This window comes from Clarias gariepinus, chromosome 24 (assembly GCF_024256425.1).
Source record: "Clarias gariepinus isolate MV-2021 ecotype Netherlands chromosome 24, CGAR_prim_01v2, whole genome shotgun sequence".
Taxonomy (NCBI): domain Eukaryota; kingdom Metazoa; phylum Chordata; class Actinopteri; order Siluriformes; family Clariidae; genus Clarias; species Clarias gariepinus.
Window position 1 is genome coordinate 3,841,007 of NC_071123.1, and position 18,303 is coordinate 3,859,309.

Below are 18,303 nucleotides of genomic sequence, written 5' to 3' on the forward strand. Positions count from 1 at the left end.
ATACAACCTGAGGGCTGAACACAAACCATCCGGGTTGATACTCACCCGTGAGTAGATCACTTCTAGAGAGATGTTCTGGGGAGGAGCGCTCGGAACTGTGGGAGAGAAGAAGAAGACAAAGGGTTAGGAAATTTTGCTTTGAAAGGAATAAAAAATTTGGGGGTGTTCTGGTGCAGGAAAACAATCAGCCAAATTTTTCTTTTTTTTTTTTTACTTTTTATTTATTTATAGTTACAGTAATTATTTGTATATTATATCTAATGCTGATATTCGATTACCATTTCTAATCTAGTTAATCTCAGTCCTAGTCTGTAATTAAACATGATTTTAAAATACTCAGATTTTCTTGTAAAATAAATGTAGTGTTTAAATAAAGAATTGAGTGACTAACTGGTTAGAGGAAACAAATTATGCAGTTGTATAGAATCTCAAACATTTAACAAATGTTAAATTAAAATCTCTTAAATGGGATATTCAGCTCCGGAAATCAACTACTGTAGAGCCTTAGATACCTAAGCCACCGCTCTCACCTCTTACATCTAATGTATTCTGTTAAAAATAATTTACTTTTAAGTCATTCGAGCACACAACTTTGGTTGTAACCAAACTTCCTAGATCTAAAAGCTTTTAATAATGTAACTTTCTGTTTGGTACACCTGATAATGTTTCCTATGTCGTCTTATTATCCGTATTAAACGCGCCATTATCACACACTGCCAGGTTACCGTGCTACGATTATGGGAAGTCATTAGGGTCAAACCTTATCATATGATTAAGTTGCGTAAAAAAATAGTAACGCATTGAAACTTCTAGATTAATCACAAGCGTTTATGCGTTAATACTGACCACCCTAATTATATATACTGTATATCAAGTGAAACCTCGGATTGCGAGTAAGGCGGTTTGCGTTGCGATTTCTTATGGGAAAATTCGGTTTTGGTTTACGAGTGTTTTGAACTGCTATATGAGCTGCTTCTGGAATGAATTATGCTCGTAATACAAGGTTCCAACATGTATCCACTGTTTCTTCCTACACTTTTTTCTCCTTTCACTTAAATCGAATAAAATAAATCTTATCATGTGACCTCTGACACTTAAGACTCAAAATAAAACTCAAATTAAGGCCACTGTAAAAAATAAGGGGAAAAAATGGCATACATTCTTAATTCTTGTATAAGAAATAAAAAAATGCCCAAACCATTCCGACCAATCAGAATCAAGTATTCAAGAGCTCTACAGAGTAACAGATTAGCGCGTGTATCTTCGGCTATGACATCATTCTAAATCCAAACGGGACATCAGGTCAGCCAGCCAATAGCCCGATCCTGTTAGAGCTGTTATTGGATTAGCTTTTGGCCAGAGGGAACGTCCTACAGCCGCGGCCGCTGAATAACACTAGAAGTACACGGGTAATCAATTAGCAAATAAGGTAGACAATGATACAAATACATTTGCAAGGTTTCCTGCTCTGGGATGCGATTTGGATTGATCTGTTGACGTGCGTTTATTGTGTAAAGCAGGGTCAGTCCGGAAATACGATGGTTACAGAGTCTGCAAGATCAATTCATCAATTCACTGAACACACAATGTCTAGTTGGACACACACACACAACTGCACTAAAAAAAATGTTTATATTGTTAAAATGGGTGTAAAAACGGCTGCCTTCCTTTCTTGCAGCTCCTTTCAACTCTCGTCAACATAAAGCTGAAATGCTTTTTCGTTAACATTAACTATTAATTCATTATATAAATACTTCAAAGATCATTAAAGGAAACTCAGGGCACAAGGTGGAATACAGTATACCCTGATCGTGGTGCTAACCCATCGTTGGGCGCACGCACACACACACACACACGCAGGCAATTTTGAAACACCAATCAACCTACACCGTATGTTTTCAGACGGTGGGAGGAAACCGGAGTACCCCAAGGAAACCCACCAACCACGGGGAGAACATGGAACTCCATGCACACAGGGCAGACGTGAGATTCGAACCCCCAACCCTGGGGCGCTAAACACTAAGTCATATGTAAGTAGTACAAATTAATAATGAAATAATAATAATTATTATTTTTTTAAACAAAGCAACATTTTCCGTCTATAAAATATTTCACCACCTCACCTTTAAGAAACATGACTATTAAATTCCCACACCTGCATTTTTTTTTTATATTTTGCTTCCAAAGCGTTAGACTTTCTTGTATTTTTAATGTAGTCTTGGGAATAGTTCTCCAGGCTTCCTGAAGGATTCTCTCTGGTTCTCAGTTTTGGCTTTTTTTATTTTTATTAATATTTTTTTAAGTCACACAGTGACCTATGAATCATGGAAGCATCTAATTTAAGGCTTGAACCAGTAAGAAACAGGAGCAGATGATGACATCAGGTGCAGGTGATTATTATACTGCTGATGCTGAATGCTGAGTGGTTGAAACAAACGAGAGGGGAAATGAGGTCGCTGCTCAGGTTGTTACGTACTGTAAACCACCGATTTTCAAACTGTATCTTGAGGCACAAAGTACAACATTTGCTCGCATTTCTTTTTTTAATGTTCATCATTTATTTTACTATAAAAAGGTAAAGAAGTGGCTGGGCGATATGTCAAAAATATATCATGATTTCTACAATACATGGTATACAGTAGTATGGTTCATGATATGAACGTACAGTGGTGTGAAAAACTATTTGCCCCCTTCCTGATTTCTTATTCTTTTGCTTGTTTGTCACACTTAAATGTTTCTGATCATCAAACACATTTAACTATTAGTCAAAGATAACACAAGTAAACACAAAATGCAGTTTTTAAATGACGGTTTTTATTATTTAGGGGGAAAAAAAATCCAAACCTACATGGCCCTGTGTGAAAAAGTAATTGCCCCCTGAACCTAATAACTGGTTGGGCCACCCTTAGCAGCAACAACTGCAATCAAGCATTTGCGATAACTTGCAACGAGTCTTTTACAGAGCTCTGGAGGAATTTTGACCCACTCATCTTTGCAGAATTGTTGTAATTCAGCTTTATATGAGGGTTTTCTAGCATGAACCGCCTTTTTAAGGTCATGCCACAACATCTCAATAGGATTCAGGTCAGGACTTTGACTAGGCCACTCCAAAGTCTTCTTTTTTTTTTTTCTTCAGCCATTCAGAGGTGGATTTGCTGGTGTGTTTTAGGTCATTGTCCTGCTGCAGCACCCAAGATCGCTTCAGCTTGAGTTGACGAACAGATGGCCGGACATTCTCCTTCAGGATTTTTTGGTAGACAGTAGAATTTATGGTTCCATTTATCACAGCAAGCCTTTCAGGTCCTGAAGCAGCAAAACAACCCCAGACCATCACACTACCACCACCATATTTTACTGTTGGTATGATGTTCTTTTTCTGAAATGCTGTGTTACTTTTACGCCAGATGTAACGGGACACGCACCTTCCAAAAAGTTCAACTTTTGTCTCGTTGGTCCACAAGGTATTTTTCCAAAAGTCTTGGCAATCATTGAGATGTTTTTTTTAGCAAAATTGAGACGAGCCTTAATGTTCTTTTTGCTTAAAAGTGGTTTGCGCCTTGGAAATCTGCCATGCAGGCCGTTTTTGCCCAGTCTCTTTCTTATGGTGGAGTCGTGAACACTGACCTTAATTGAGGCAAGTGAGGCCTGCAGTTCTTTAGATGTTGTCCTGGGGTCTTTTGTGGCCTCTCGGATGAGTTGTCTCTGCGCTCTTGGGGTAATTTTGGTCGGCCGGCCACTCCTGGGAAGGTTCACCACTGTTCCATGTTTTTGCCATTTGTGGATAATGGCTCACACTGTGGTTCACTGGAGTCCCAAAGCTTTAGAAATGACTTTATAACCTTTACCAGACTGATAGATCTCAATTACTTTTGTTCTCATTTGTTCCTGAATTTCTTTCGATCTTGGCATGATGTCTAGCTTTTGAGGTGCTTTTGGTCTACTTCTCTGTGTCAGGTAGCTCCTATTTAAGTGATTTCTTGATTGAAACAGGTGTGGCAGTAATCAGGCCTGGGGGTGACTACAGAAATTGAACTCAGGTGTGATAAACCACAGTTAAGTTATTTTTTAACAAGGGGGGCAATCACTTTTTCACACAGGGCCATGTAGATTTGGAGTTTTTTTTCTCCCTTAATAACGTAAACCTTCATTTAAAAACTGCATTTTGTGTTCAATTATGTTAACTTTGACTAATAGTTAACGGTTTTTGATGAGCAGAAACATTTAAGTGTGACAAACATGCAAAAGAATAAGAAATCAGGAAGGGGGCAAATAGTTTTTCACACCACTGTACATTAAAGCCTTAAAAATGAGCTTGATGGTAAACTAAATCAACACTGAAAAGCAGGGGGAAAAACCATCTATATGAATAAGAAAATTTCCCAATAAAAAGAAAAACCACAACAACATGAAAGCATTAACATCAAAGCAAATGCGGAGGTATTTTAAAAACAACTTATACAGAAATGTATTGTGGCATCATTTATATCACAATACTGATATTATAGATATATCAATGCTAGCACAGGTACAGATATATTTTTATATTTTAAGTTTTAAAATGTCTTCCAATTAAAAACAAAAATTTCACCATGTGCAAGGTTTTCCTCTAAAGCTTATCTGCTTAGCGGCTCCTGCGCTTCCGTTCGGTGTAATTTGCAATTTACTAACCAAACTGGTGCGCATCAGGTTCGTTTTATTGTTCCGTCAGCCTGAGGGCCCTCGTTTGGTTGCTTTAATTAACAAGCAGCATTTTGGTAATGAGCTTCCACCTTCACCTGCTAATTGTTATTGCGCAACAACTTAACAACAAATAATCACAATTACACCGCGCGGCCAGGGACTCTGCCGTAGTGTCTGTGCATGCGTGTGTGTTTACGTATCTAGTGACTCATCGGGGTAGTGTGTATTTCTGATGAGTATAGCCAGACCGGTAATTACCTCGTAGAAGGTAGTCGTAAAAGAAAGAGACACAGAGAGGGAGTGAGAGAGAGAGAGAGTTGCGGCGTCGCGCAATTTCATTAGTGAAACACAGGGGGCCTTTAATTAAGCAGGAAAATGGGAAAGGCAAGTCTCACAGCTCATTTGAAGCATTCGCTGGCGTTTCACTAATGCGAGCTGACAGACAATAAATTCCCGCAGCCTCTTAGTGCACGCTGAAGGTAATGCAAAGAGACAATCTGGACGACAAACGAGTGCCGGGGCAACTGTTCTAAACAGACTTATGGAAGGAGATATGCATGGAGATGAAGCTCGAGATGGGATGAACAAAGATAAAGAGATGGACAGAGACGGAAATAGACACACAAGGAAAAGCTATGGATGATGGAGAGATAGGTACAGAGTGATGAAGATTAGAACTGGTATAGAGAAAGACAGCAATGTGAAAAGGAAACATACAATACATATGAAGGAACGACATAGAAACAGAAAGATGATGAAGAGAAATTATGAAAAAATGGATGGAGTTAAAAAGAAATGAAGTGAGACATAGGATGCGATGGATAAGAAGAAAGAAATGGCAGATTGGGGAGAAGACAGAGCGTAGAACCTAGAAATAAAGATATGATGGCTAGATATAATAAAAAGATGGAGAAATATAGAAGAGAAGTAATATATATATATATATATATATATATATATATATATATATATAGAGAGAGAGAGAGAGAGAGAGAGAGCAGAAAATACACGATGGTGCATGATGGAGAGGATGGAGAAAAATGAGAATTGGTGTAGAGATAGAGACAGAGGAAGAGAGACAGCAACATGAAAATGATAGAGGTATTCCATAGTGGATCTATATTGTAATCGCGAGACGATGAAGAGATTAGAAGATAAAGAAATGGATGGAGAAAGAGCTAAAGTAAGGGGGAAGGGGGCAGTAGAGGGGTGTTTGAAAAGCTGGAAATGAGATGATGGTGAGAAACTGGAATGACTGAGGAAAGACATGATGTGACAGAGGTAAGAGGATGAGTTGGAAGGAGAAAAAAGAAGGAGACAACAGCACAGGAAAAATCAGCGAGAAGAACAGAGAGAGACAGAGAAGGATAGAAAAAGCTATTGTGCATGAAGGAGCAATGTACAGAAAGAATTGCTGGAAAGAAAGATCAGAACTGACAAAGAGATGGACAGAGACAACAATGTGAAAATGATAAAGATATGTATGAAATAACAATATAGAAACAGGGAGATAATGGAGAGATTGGAAGATAAAGAAATAAATGAAGAAAGAGAAAAATTAAATGGAAAGGGGTGATAGAGAGGTGTTTGAAGAGAAAGCTGGAAATGAGAAGATGATGGTGAGAGTGGAGGACCTGCGATGACAGAGAGTTGTAAAGACATCAAGTGATTAATATTAGAGGGTGAGATGGATGGAGAAAGAAGGAGAATGCAGACTGGGGGAAGATAGAGAGAAGAGCCTAGAAATAAGGAAAGGATGGTTGGAAAGATTGAAAAGATGGAAAAATAGGGTAGAAGATACTGTGGTGCTGGATGGTGAGATATACGAAGAAGAAGCTGGACTTTCAGAGATGGATGGAGAGGAACTGAGAAGCCTGAGGAATAGTAAGAGACTGAGATGATAGAGAGAAGGACTGAGATTCCTAAGAGATTAATAGAGATGTGAACATGATGGTGAGAAGACAGGGTTGGATGAGCGATACCCATCATCTCATCTTGACCTTCTTGTCATTTTCATCCCCCTCCATCCTTTTTCTTTTTGAATCTTTTTCTTGTTTGTTGAGAAACCCTGTTCGACCATCGAACAATTGATTACAATGTCATGGATATGAGATTAACCATATGCGTCAGCCAATCAGAAAACAGAACAATGTCTGTCCAGGCACTTCATCCATGTTGGATTTAACGATAGCATTGAGTAGTAAAAACTATTTTTTTAAAGAAGTTTCTTTGAGTTCATGTTGGTGTGAGGTCTTATTTGTAAAAGTTTAGTAGTTGCTCCTTGCTGATCGAGTCTTGAACAGCTCCACCAGCTCCACTCTTTATCTTTTCTCATACAAAGTAATTTCTGATGCAAAAGCCTGCAAAGACTACTGCTTCATGCTTTTATATTCACCCTGCACACCTCGTTCAGGCGCATGCTGATAAGGATTCCGTTAAGAACTACACCTCTGACCTAAATCAATAGCCTTGGCTTGGACTGACAAAAAAAAGGGGATTTAATATCAAGCTGAAGATAACATGGCTTGCACTACAGATGGGTGACAAATGAAAGAAAAAAAAAAGAAAGAGAAACTTCAGAACAGCATTGGTGCTCCTTGCCATTGCTTGCTCCTTCCAAAAAGAGTTTCCTAAAGTTGCTGTTTTGATGGCATGATGAAGGAGCTCGCTGTCTAACACCTGCTGTTCAACCCGGGTTCAAGGACTATACTTCGTAACAGTATTTAAGTTTTTTTTTAATAATAATTTAAGTATTATTGTATACTTGAGCACTTTCTAAATGTCATACTTTTTACTCCTACTCGTGTAATTTTTTAATGAAAAACCATTACTTTTACGCACTACATTATTATTATTTTTTTTTTAGATTTTCTCCCTGATTTTCAGTCGTATCCAATTCCTCCCCGTCACTAGGGGGCTCCCACATCAAGCTTCTACTACCCCTCAGTCGGGTGGGTCGCAGACTATCACGTGTTTCCTCCGACCCACGTGACGTCACCGACCGCATCTTTTTGAACTGCTTGCTCATGCACCATTGGGGGCAGCGTAACACACTCGGAGGACAGCGCTATCCGCTCCTTCTGCTTGCGTGAGCTCACAGACGCCCCTGATTGGCTGTAGAGCCGTGATTAACGTGGGAGCCCGAAGTACCTCTCATCCCTCCCCTGTTACAGCATCACCTGGGGATCGAACTCGCGATCTCCGGATGATAGGGCGAACAATTTACCACTGCGCCACTCGCTAGATTTTAAATAGGGACCCAGATGACGAGCATACAAAAGTGCATTGATTTTCTATTCTAAATGTAAAAGTTTATGCTGTCAATCATACCATATCGTGACCTAAGCTCCGCCCTACGTAATAAGCACAGAAACAAAACAATTCCACCAATCCTAGTTTACTGAAATAACTGTCAGGTTCTTATGAACGTCAAAGCGCTGATTGGATAGCGCACCAAAGTGATTGATGGTTACCTGGGCAACGATCCCGCCCACTTGGTCTCTGAGTTACGGATTCCTCGGGCTCTATTTTCAAGTGTCCCGAATGCCTTATTTTATTCCATACTGTATGCTTGCAATATGTCCATATTTAATTAGTTTACCTACCAAATACATATGTAGAGACCACATCCATCAGGATCAGAACGTTTCATCATGAGATTACCGTGATCAGAAAAAAAGATGCACTGATGCTTTGCAGTGATGCTCCCTTCCAAGGAACTAAGTGCACCCAAACCACTTAGCAAAAAATGTAATAAAAATAAATGCATACCAAAGCCACTAACTTTTTTCCCTTTAATTTGACTTGCGTCTGTATTTAGGTCATGTCTAATATTCCTGGTTGACTCAGGAGCTATTTGTAATGGAGAACTAATCGATTCGGTTTCTGTTCGGAATAGTTTCCACGCTATGATGTTTAGGTTTTTGATGTCAGTGGTCCTGCTGTAGCAAAAACACTCTTAAATCTCAGCTGGCCTGCAAGATCACAGCACCTGAACTACACTTCAAAAAAGACCTATCATCCAATACACAGGCTGAAAGCGAGCGAGAAAATCAGAAGGAGGAGGAGGAGGAGGAGGAGGAACGTGGTCCAGCAGGGCGAGAGAAGCAGAACGTAGAGGGATGGAGGAACAAGTGCAGCAATGTGCGAAGAATACAGAATGGCCGCTCTTACTCCTCAAACTTTTGCAAACTCTCAAAGAAAAAAACAACAATCCTTTCTAAGAAGAAAGTGAAGAGATTGAGAATGTTAACGTAAAAGCAACAGGATGTTCGGATTTGTTAGTGTAAAGACTAGAGCAATCAATCTGCCTGAATGGACAGCTTTCTGTCTCACTTTCCATCTATCTATCTCTGTATATGTTGATCCATATCTATCTGCTCTATTCACTCACTCTCTCTGTCTGCCTACCTGTCTGTTTATAAATCTATCAATCTCTCTTGTCTTGTCTGTCTGTCTGTCTGTCTTTGTCTGTCTTAATAGAGATGCTGTGATGCCCCAAGCAGGTCAATCATGTCATGGCCGGATCATGGCTCGCCGTCAGAGTTGACTGACGCCTTAAGAAATCGATTAAACCAAAGCCACTGTGAGTCTATGTGTGACGAATGTAATGGGACATCTGGTAACGTGTGATAAATTACTTAATTAGGTTCTGATGAAGTTCACGCCATTAGTTATATGCCCTCCATGAGAGATGACAAACACCAAGGTGAGATGTGAGTCGATTTCAGCCAAAAATCAAATAGGGAGTTTTACAAAGTCTCAGCTCAGATTTGAAATATTTAATTCCAGTTATTAATTAGAAATTGACAGTTTGCATATTTTAGCCTAATGTCTATTGAATTACCCCTTCATACCTTTTTACTGGGGCTAAGGGTCTCCTCGCCATACTGCAAATGTCGTCAGTTTTATGCATTAATTCATGAGAAAGTCCCGGTTTAACTTGAACGCACCTAACACTAATTTAGCTGTCAATGATTAATGAACAATTCAACTGATTATACAGTTATTTACTGTGATAATGTTTGTTTTGAATAATAATTCTTCAGTAATGTACAGTAGACAGGATTTTGTGTATCACTTTACCGTCTGAGAAGGTCGTGATGAGCATATCGTCCGTGGCGATGCCCGGCCCGTGGTGGTTGAGTGCCAGGACACGTAGAGAATACTCTGTGAACTTCTTCAATCCTTCCATTTTGTAGCTTTGGCCAAGCACCTCTATGCTCTGATTGTGGATTTGAAAGAGAGAGAGAGAGAGAGAGAGAGAGAGAGAGAGACATTCAAATCATCTCATTTTTATTAATTATCAGCATCTATTATGACAAAATTGTTCTCTATCCTCTTTGAATTGAATCATTTGAATCGAATTGTAGTTCATGGCAAGTCTCCAGTCACATTTATCAGCTATTGTGTATATTTTAGCTTAGCTTCTTTTTCAAGAGAGAGCAAAAAAAAAAAAAAAAATGCCTGGCTAAAACATAGAGGCTGAGCATGTTAAATATTTATCCAGCTGATTTTTGGTCGAAGCTTTTTTAATCTAAGCTTTCCTGCTTTCTATCTGGTCTTTAATCAAGCGAACATGAGACACCTTGCCTACTGCAGCGACCAGCGCTAAGATCACGGAAGAAAGCATCGGCATGCTGTGCCGTAATTATGCCCTCTGGTGATAAACAAAACATAACAGATCTGGGTTGAAATAAGTTTGGGTTATAAACTGTGTTGACTGATCACAGCAAAGCTTTAAATTTGTAAAGTAATCAAACCCCAGACAGCTGGAGATAGCTGCACAATCTGTCTCATCCGCTCAGTTTTCTGTCTACATGCAGCAAAGCATCATGGAGCAAGAGGATTGGAGATACTGGAGAGCGCTTTCAGCAATATATTCAGCCAGAACCACCCCGAGCATGCACACACACACACACACACACACACACATTCATATTCTTCAAGTGTTATAAATGCACTTAATGAAGTAAAGTAACCAGGCTTAGAAATCCTACCAGGTTAGCTCACATTAGCATGCTGCTCGGTGTCGGCACTGAAATTAGATTTACATTTTTTTGCACAACTTCACTCACTTACTCATCGTCTATACCGCTTTATCCTGTATACAGGGGCACGGGGTGCCTGGAGCCTAGGAGCCAAGGAGACTTATGGCATGAGAAGGGGAGTACACCCCGGATAAGCTGCCAATCAATCGCAGGGCACACACTACGGGCAATACACACACTCACACACTACGGGCAATACACACACTCACACACTACGGGCAATGCACACACTCACACGCTTTGGGCAATTTGGGAACACCGATTAGTCTAATCTGCATGTCTTTGGACTGTGGGAGGAAACCTGGATAAAACCTACAGTACCAAGCAATAAAAGGGAGAACATGCAAACTTCACGCACATAGACCCAACTCGGGACCCTGGAGGTGCATAGTGACAATGCTAACCGCTAAGCCACCGTGCGGCCTACATGACGTCAGTCCATCTCCAAAAACTGACCTTATTCACGTTTTGCAGCTAGCTAAAAACTGCTGTTAATGATGATTATACACACCAATAAATCTCACTTAAATTCCTCTCATAAACCTTGTCAGAATAGCTAATAATGGTAGCTATTCAGGTAGTGTCAGGAATAAAGTCCTGTCAGATTAGCTCATGTTTTCTAGCTAGCAAGTTTTAAATGTGAAAATGCTCACCACTTATGGCGATGATTCAAAATCCTATGAGAAATCCTGTCAGATTAGCTCATGCTAACCAGCTAGCTAGTGTTAATAATAACAACTAATAATGTCATCTTCATTATAGCTAGTTAACAAATGTTAATAATGATAATTATAAACATTGACTGATTATTAATATAGCTTAAGCTTTCTCATTTTGACCCGTTAGTTAGCATTGCAGCTATACTATTTTTAACTAGGAAGAGGAAGCATATTTATGAGAACAATTCTAATTCCTGTTAGAAATCCTGTCAGGCTCGTCTAACAAAATAAATATGATGATCTGGCAATGTAAAAATTATGAGAATTGGTAAAAATTCCTGTCAGAAATCCTGTCAGGTTAGCTAAAGTTAGCAAAATGACAAACGCTAGCAATGAAAATCATAAAGCATTGATGAATATTACTTAAAGATTTCTGATCATAAATCCTGTCAGGATCCTGTTACCTTGTGTTAGCTAGCTGTGCAGTTAGGATTGTAATTATTACTGAATAAAACGTATATTAAAATAATATACAATTATATACAGTGGTACCTCGGCATACGATTGGCCCACTGCACAAATTTTCACTCTAAGAACTAAAAACTTTGCAAGAAATTTGCCTTGGCATACAAAGCGATTTCAGCATACGAGCGACCAAACAAACGGCAGCAAAGTTGCGCGCAGTTCGAAACAGTGGAAAACCAAGCGAAGCAAATTTACATATCCTTTTGTGTTTTTTTGCATTTTGTGCACCATGGGTCCCACTGAATGTTAGCAAGTATGGCAGCATGAATAAAAGGGAGCCACTTTCAGTTTGGTTTTTAAAGCAGCTGTTGATAAGAGGAATCATACATAAGAGCTATGGTATATGGTTCAACCATGGTACATACTTTGGTACAACGGAACAGATGGTAGTAGTAGTATGGTACTAAGGAACATGTACTGTATAATGATGCTGTCAAAAATATGTTATACATGTTCAGGTAACATAATAGTAATATTTACATGGTATGGTGCCATTGTATGTATATAAAATTAATTTAGCACCATAGTGTACATCCTAATATTACATACAATAATATGGTACTGCCTGTACTATACCATAATAGTAGTATGTACTAACATATCTAGTATGGCACAGTGTGTACAAACATACCATATTAGATTCCCGCTGAAAAAAGTACCATGGTATTTGCCAAAGTATTGAGGTACACACCACAGTGCTATCTTGGTACCAACTGAAGTGCCACAGTACCTATGGTCTATAAAGTCCTATGGTGCCTGCCATGGTAATGTCTGACATAACATTGTGATACAATGGTATATTATGTTATGTACTATAGTTTACCATTGTACACTATATTACATGCCATAATAAAATTTCTCGTGGGACTGATTTTCTCGCTCCTATTTGGAGACAATGACATTACCCACATTTCCGTCCATGGCAGGGGTGTAAAGCTCAATGTAACAATAAAAAAAGTTATTAAAACCACACAAATGTTTTGAATGTGATTGTAAATTCATTTGCCCAAACGTTGACTCAGATGTACAGACCTGCTCTTTGCCCGTGGAGGTCTCAGTCCAGAGGAGCCGGTAGCCCTGGATTGGGCCGTTGGCGTATGCCGGAGGATCCCATGAGGCTTGGATGGAGGTTGGGGACGTAGCCTCGACTCGGAGGTTCTCCACAGGACCTGGGACCTGCACTGCTCCACACAATCAGACAGAGTCAGACTATACAAGAACTATTAAAAAATACAGTACAAACAGTATTAGGAATTTCTCAGTTAGCTAAATATATAATGTTGAAATTTAATAATAAAAATAGAAAACAAATAACCTGGTGCTGCACCATTAATCGCATAAAAATCAAAATTGCAATACAGACCTGTGTAATTATTTAATTGCAAAGGGCTGCACAGTCAGGAATTTGTGCAGCGTTTGTCAATAATTTTTTTTTAAATATAATTTTCAGTATACATATTTGCAGACATCCTCTTAACAAGATCATTAGTTTAATTATTTGCTGTTGGCCTTGATAAATGTTTTAATACAAATGGTACATTTAATAGTCAAATAATAGCAATGTGATTTTTTTTAATCAAGTCGTGCAGCCTTTTTGTTTATTATACAGTACCATATATTTATACAAATATATTAAAATACTGTATGATATTTCTTGTCCTATTTGAAACTGTCTTTTTGTGAAATATTATTATTTTTTAATTACACTAAAAGAAAAAAAAAAAAACTTTACATAACACACAGCTTTTTACACAGCTTTTCTCCACAAGTCACGCTGCATTCTTTGTGTCAAATGATTTCAGCTCATGCTGTCATTTCAATCACTGCTTAATCTGCAAAGCCAAGGTCAATTTGTTGCTCCTGCACGGCCAGAGCGCATCAGGGCTATAAACGCTAGGCCCTGTATTAATATATACACATATTTGAGATCAATTTTGGCTTTAAAGGCTTTTTTTTTTTTTTTGTGGCTTTTTAAAGAAAAGACAATGAACTTGCAGGTACTGTAACAGAGAAGTGAGCAGACAGACAAGGAAATGAAGAGAATATAAAACCGCAATTTTTATGTAAAGTGCTTATGGACTTTTTTTTTTTTTTTTTAAACCCAGAGTGTTTCTATTGTCAGTCTAAGCATGTTTTCTCTGTACTGACTTAGAGTTATGGGTGAATAGCTTGTCGGCGAGGTATGAAGGTCAAGCTGTTCAACATCTCCACCGAGCCTCATTAAAAAGGTGAGAAGCCGATGTCTGGATAAAACTTTCTGTACTAAAAGGTTTATAATAGAAGCCAACGTCAGGGAATTAGACAGAGGAGAAGGGCATGGAGTCAGGTCAAATGCAGTCATTTAAACTGGGTTGTTGTTTTTTTTTACCTAAAATGAAATGAAATTAATTTTGTTTAGTTTATGTGAGATTATTAACACTTGACATTAAACTGACATTTACGAAAAAAAAATAAAATAAAATAAAATTTGTATATTTTAGTTTAAATCTGTCTTTGGGAAATTGGATCTGAATCATCCCAATTGATCCAAAATGGTGTTGAACAAAAATAAACCTTTTTTGGTTGGACATCAATAAATGGGATCAGGATACATATCTCTAGCACTGGCTAATATGTTTTGCTACAACTTTTTTCCCCTTGAGGTTTAAGGTTGTTATTCTCAAAATATGACTTTATTAATAAAACTAATAAAACGTGAAACAAGGTGGTCTGTTGTTTTTCCATGTCTGGGTTATTTTAGGTTAGATTTTGCATTAGCATATTGTGATTAGGGAGGGGATTTAGGATATACGCACACAATGTGACGAAACCTTAGAGTTCTGATAAATCTAAGAGTGATGATAAATCAGAGTAAGAAGCGTATAAAGCCATGCATTTTTTTTTTTTTTTGGCCTTAAAGTTGATACTTATGCTGTCTAATATTAATCATATGATGAATTTGGCTTAAATTAATTTCAGGTACCTGCTCCACCACACACTAAGCACTCATTTAGAGAATCGACAGAAACTAAAAGTGGACAGTGAAGAAGTTCTTGGTGAAAAATTCCAATATTTTTGCCTTATTTAATTGGTCTCAGTAGGTAAACCATAATAAAAAAAAAAAAAACTATAAAATTGTTATATTGAGTGCACATACATTCAGGTTGTGTTGAAAGCCGGATTTGCTCGGAGCTCTCTCCTGGACCGAGCTCGTTGTAAGCCACCACCCTGAAGATATAAACCGCCTCGGGCTTCAGATTGCTCACCGTCAACTGGAGACTCTCGGACTCTGTTGCATTCACCGATCGCTCTCTGTAAGAAGTGATTGTCATGAGTGTCAATTAAAACACGACTCCAATATCCCTACAAGCTTGTTGCAAGACTCCGTCCTCAAAATCGTGCCAAATATTCCTCAATTCAGGGCTATAATCAACCGAGCATCCAGGCTGCTTTATTTTTTTATGTTCAGTATGATAAACAGAGACACATTCAGAAATAAAGATGCTGTAGGTGAACTATAAACAGAGCATAAATACACCCAGCAGCCAGCTGCCTATAAAGGAAATAACAAATGGTGCGTTTCAAGGTGTCGTGACACCATATCGTGATCATTTAAGAACTATAGCTAGTGGGGAGTCTGGAAAAGTTATAGTTATAGTTTGGTTATTAATATCAGTTACCTTTGACCACCTGGATTGTCCCTGAGCCTATATTTGACTTTAACTACATTTGACTATTTGATCTGTGCCAGCAACACAGCATAGGTCAATTACGATAAAAAAAAAAAAAAAAAAGTTATCATTACTTTTAAACCGTGTAAATTTTACAAAAATACATTAAAATTTTACAAAAATACAATAAATATAAGCTCTAGGTTGTTGATTTGCGCATGCAAGGATCCGGGTTCGAGCCGTCGGTGGTTTGCCACACCCCCATACTACCCTGCTGCTGCATGCGGTGCCGGACCCATCCAAGAGATTTTAATTTAACATTTGTGAAATGTTTATGTTTGAGATATTATAAAACTGCATAATCTGTTTCCTCTAACCAGTTCGTCACTCATTTTTTCAGCTATCTATCGATGGCAATAAAAGATATTTAAACATATTTTCATAATTAACTCATTTCAAACCAATCTTATTCATATGGCACTTTTATGTAATTATTAATTAATTATTGTCGCAAAATAGCTTTCCAGAATAAAAAAAAATATGGAGATCATTTTGACAAATGTGAGGAAATATGACTTAAAAATTGGTGATTTGATTTAACTCTTGATTAACTGTAACGTTAACGTATTAAAGAGTATATAAATATGATTGAAATTCCCCTTTAGATAGCCTGTCAAGTGACCTTATGCTAAGCTATGCTAATCTATCTAGCAAAATTGAATCCTCTCAAAAATTCCATGAACTTCGCTTGTCAACCAACAAACGTCTAGCATTAGCTGAGAAATTTTCATCGTTTATAAATATAACTTCCTCTTAGAAGTCCTGTCAAGTTCGCTCATTTAACCAGGTTGTTTAGCTAGCTTTTCCTAATTAGCAGTGACTTTTTTTTCACCTGACATTTTAATTCTTAAAAATCCTGCTAATGCTCATTTTTTCACCAGCTACATAATACTAGCACTAAGATTTTACTTCTTTGTGTCGCATGTTAGCTCATGTTAACACAAAACTGTATATAAAAATCCATGTAACAATTTCCAACGTCTTTCTCTGTCCTAAATCTACCACCTCAAAACCCTGTGTCCAGAAACGTCCCCAAATATCAAAATGCATGATGGGTCTTCGGTGACCATAGGGATTTGCTGCGTGTTGCAGAATTGCATAAACCTTTTGGATCTTCGAGAACATTTTCTGACTACAAAACAAATAAAAAAACACTGCGTGTAGTTGACTTTCTGGTTGATATATGCAGGGACATGCCTACATTACCATCTGGAACATTCGCCCTGCTTGCATTTCTATCTATAGACTTAATAAAATAAAGGAGGAATCAACGAGAACCTTATGCTTATGTTTTTTTTTATTATTAAATAGAAATGCATTTATTTTATTTTACACCAGCAGCATATAATCTGTCTTTATATCTTTTTCTTAACCAAGCACATTCAAAAAATATGGCACCTATCTTAGCAGCAGCAAATCCTGTCTGCTAATTATGAGCCTGTTGCTTAATTAATGAATTAATAATAATAATAATAATAATAATAATTTTTCGTACCTGTTGACACCCTCCTGCGTGTAGAAAACTCCATAGGTGAGGATGGTGCCACGCGTCTCCACTGGGGGGCGCCAGGAGAGGCGCACAAAGCGGCTGGACACAAGCACGGGGGTCACGTCCCGGGGGAAGGAGGGGAGGACGCCTGAGCTCGGGACAACTGGTGGGGGAGGAGAGGAGTAAGTCAACGAAGGAGTGTGGGGAACGGGGGGATCAGAGGGCTGGACAGCTGGAGTGCCCTCTGACCCGTTAGTCATATACAGGGTAGAAGGGAGGGAGGGAGGGAGGAAAGGAGGGAGGGAGGAAGGAAGGAAGAAGAGAAGAAGATTTTTGGGGCAAGGAAGATGGTGGGGGGGTGGAAAGAAGAAGGAGGAGAGTGGGAAGGGAGGGGGGGTGAAAGAAACAATAGGAGCCATGGCGATGGAATGAAAACATAAGGAAAGATAAATAAAGAGAGAAAGAACAGACCAGGAAGAAAAGAAAGAAGAAAGATAAGGAAGATCACAGACTAGAAAGGCTTCGCTCATCAAAGATCAGGGCACTTAGTCAACGTCACAGAGGAAGCATGGATGAGTGAGCAAAATGAGGCAGCGCGACGTTAGAGAACCACGCAGCAATGCAAGACGCCGGCTCGATCAAGCATGCTGACGGTAGCAGCGAATGACCAGAACGGTGGTGTGTGTGGCTACCCATAATGCAGTGCGTTCACCGTTGCCCCTTGTAATACAGAAAGGCCAGTGGTGAATCAGACAGGGATGGAATGAGACATTGGAGAGGAGACAGTTGGAGGAATTGCTTGAATACATAATGAAGAAAAGCATCTGACATATACAGTACTGTAAAAAGTCTTGGACACATGCAACTAAGTGCTGTGAGGAAAGGATGTCTTGGAACAAAAAAAGCGGGGGGAAAAAAAACGTTAACACTAATCAACAAAACAAAGTCAGTATTTGGTGTAATTTTTATTGATTTTTAAGGAGGTTAGCTACTAAGTTTTACTAAGCATCCAGCAGAACCACACTCAGTTCTTCTGAGGACTTTGACTGGTCCACCTGCTTCTGCTTGGCATGCAAAACCCTACCTTTATTTGTCTGAAAAGTCATCACTTATATAATGTGCTGTTTCCTTTTTTGCCATATAAGTATTTTTCCTTAACTTTTAATTCTGTGGTAGAATACTGGTGTTCA

At 38.6% G+C, this 18,303-nt stretch overlaps 1 protein-coding gene across 2 annotated transcripts in view; it reads right to left on the reverse strand.

Moving 5' to 3' along the window:
* dcc (DCC netrin 1 receptor) overlaps positions 1-18,303 on the reverse strand; it is a 258,324-nt gene that overhangs the window by 70,528 nt on the left and 169,493 nt on the right. For both annotated transcript variants that reach the window (XM_053484759.1, XM_053484758.1), the window contains exons 8-12: positions 17,120-17,276; positions 15,051-15,205; positions 12,947-13,095; positions 9,766-9,904; positions 46-95 (exon numbers count right to left, since the gene is read on the reverse strand). In XM_053484759.1, coding sequence (XP_053340734.1) covers positions 46-95; positions 9,766-9,904; positions 12,947-13,095; positions 15,051-15,205; positions 17,120-17,276 — 650 coding nt within the window. The remainder of the gene's footprint in view (positions 1-45; positions 96-9,765; positions 9,905-12,946; positions 13,096-15,050; positions 15,206-17,119; positions 17,277-18,303) is intronic.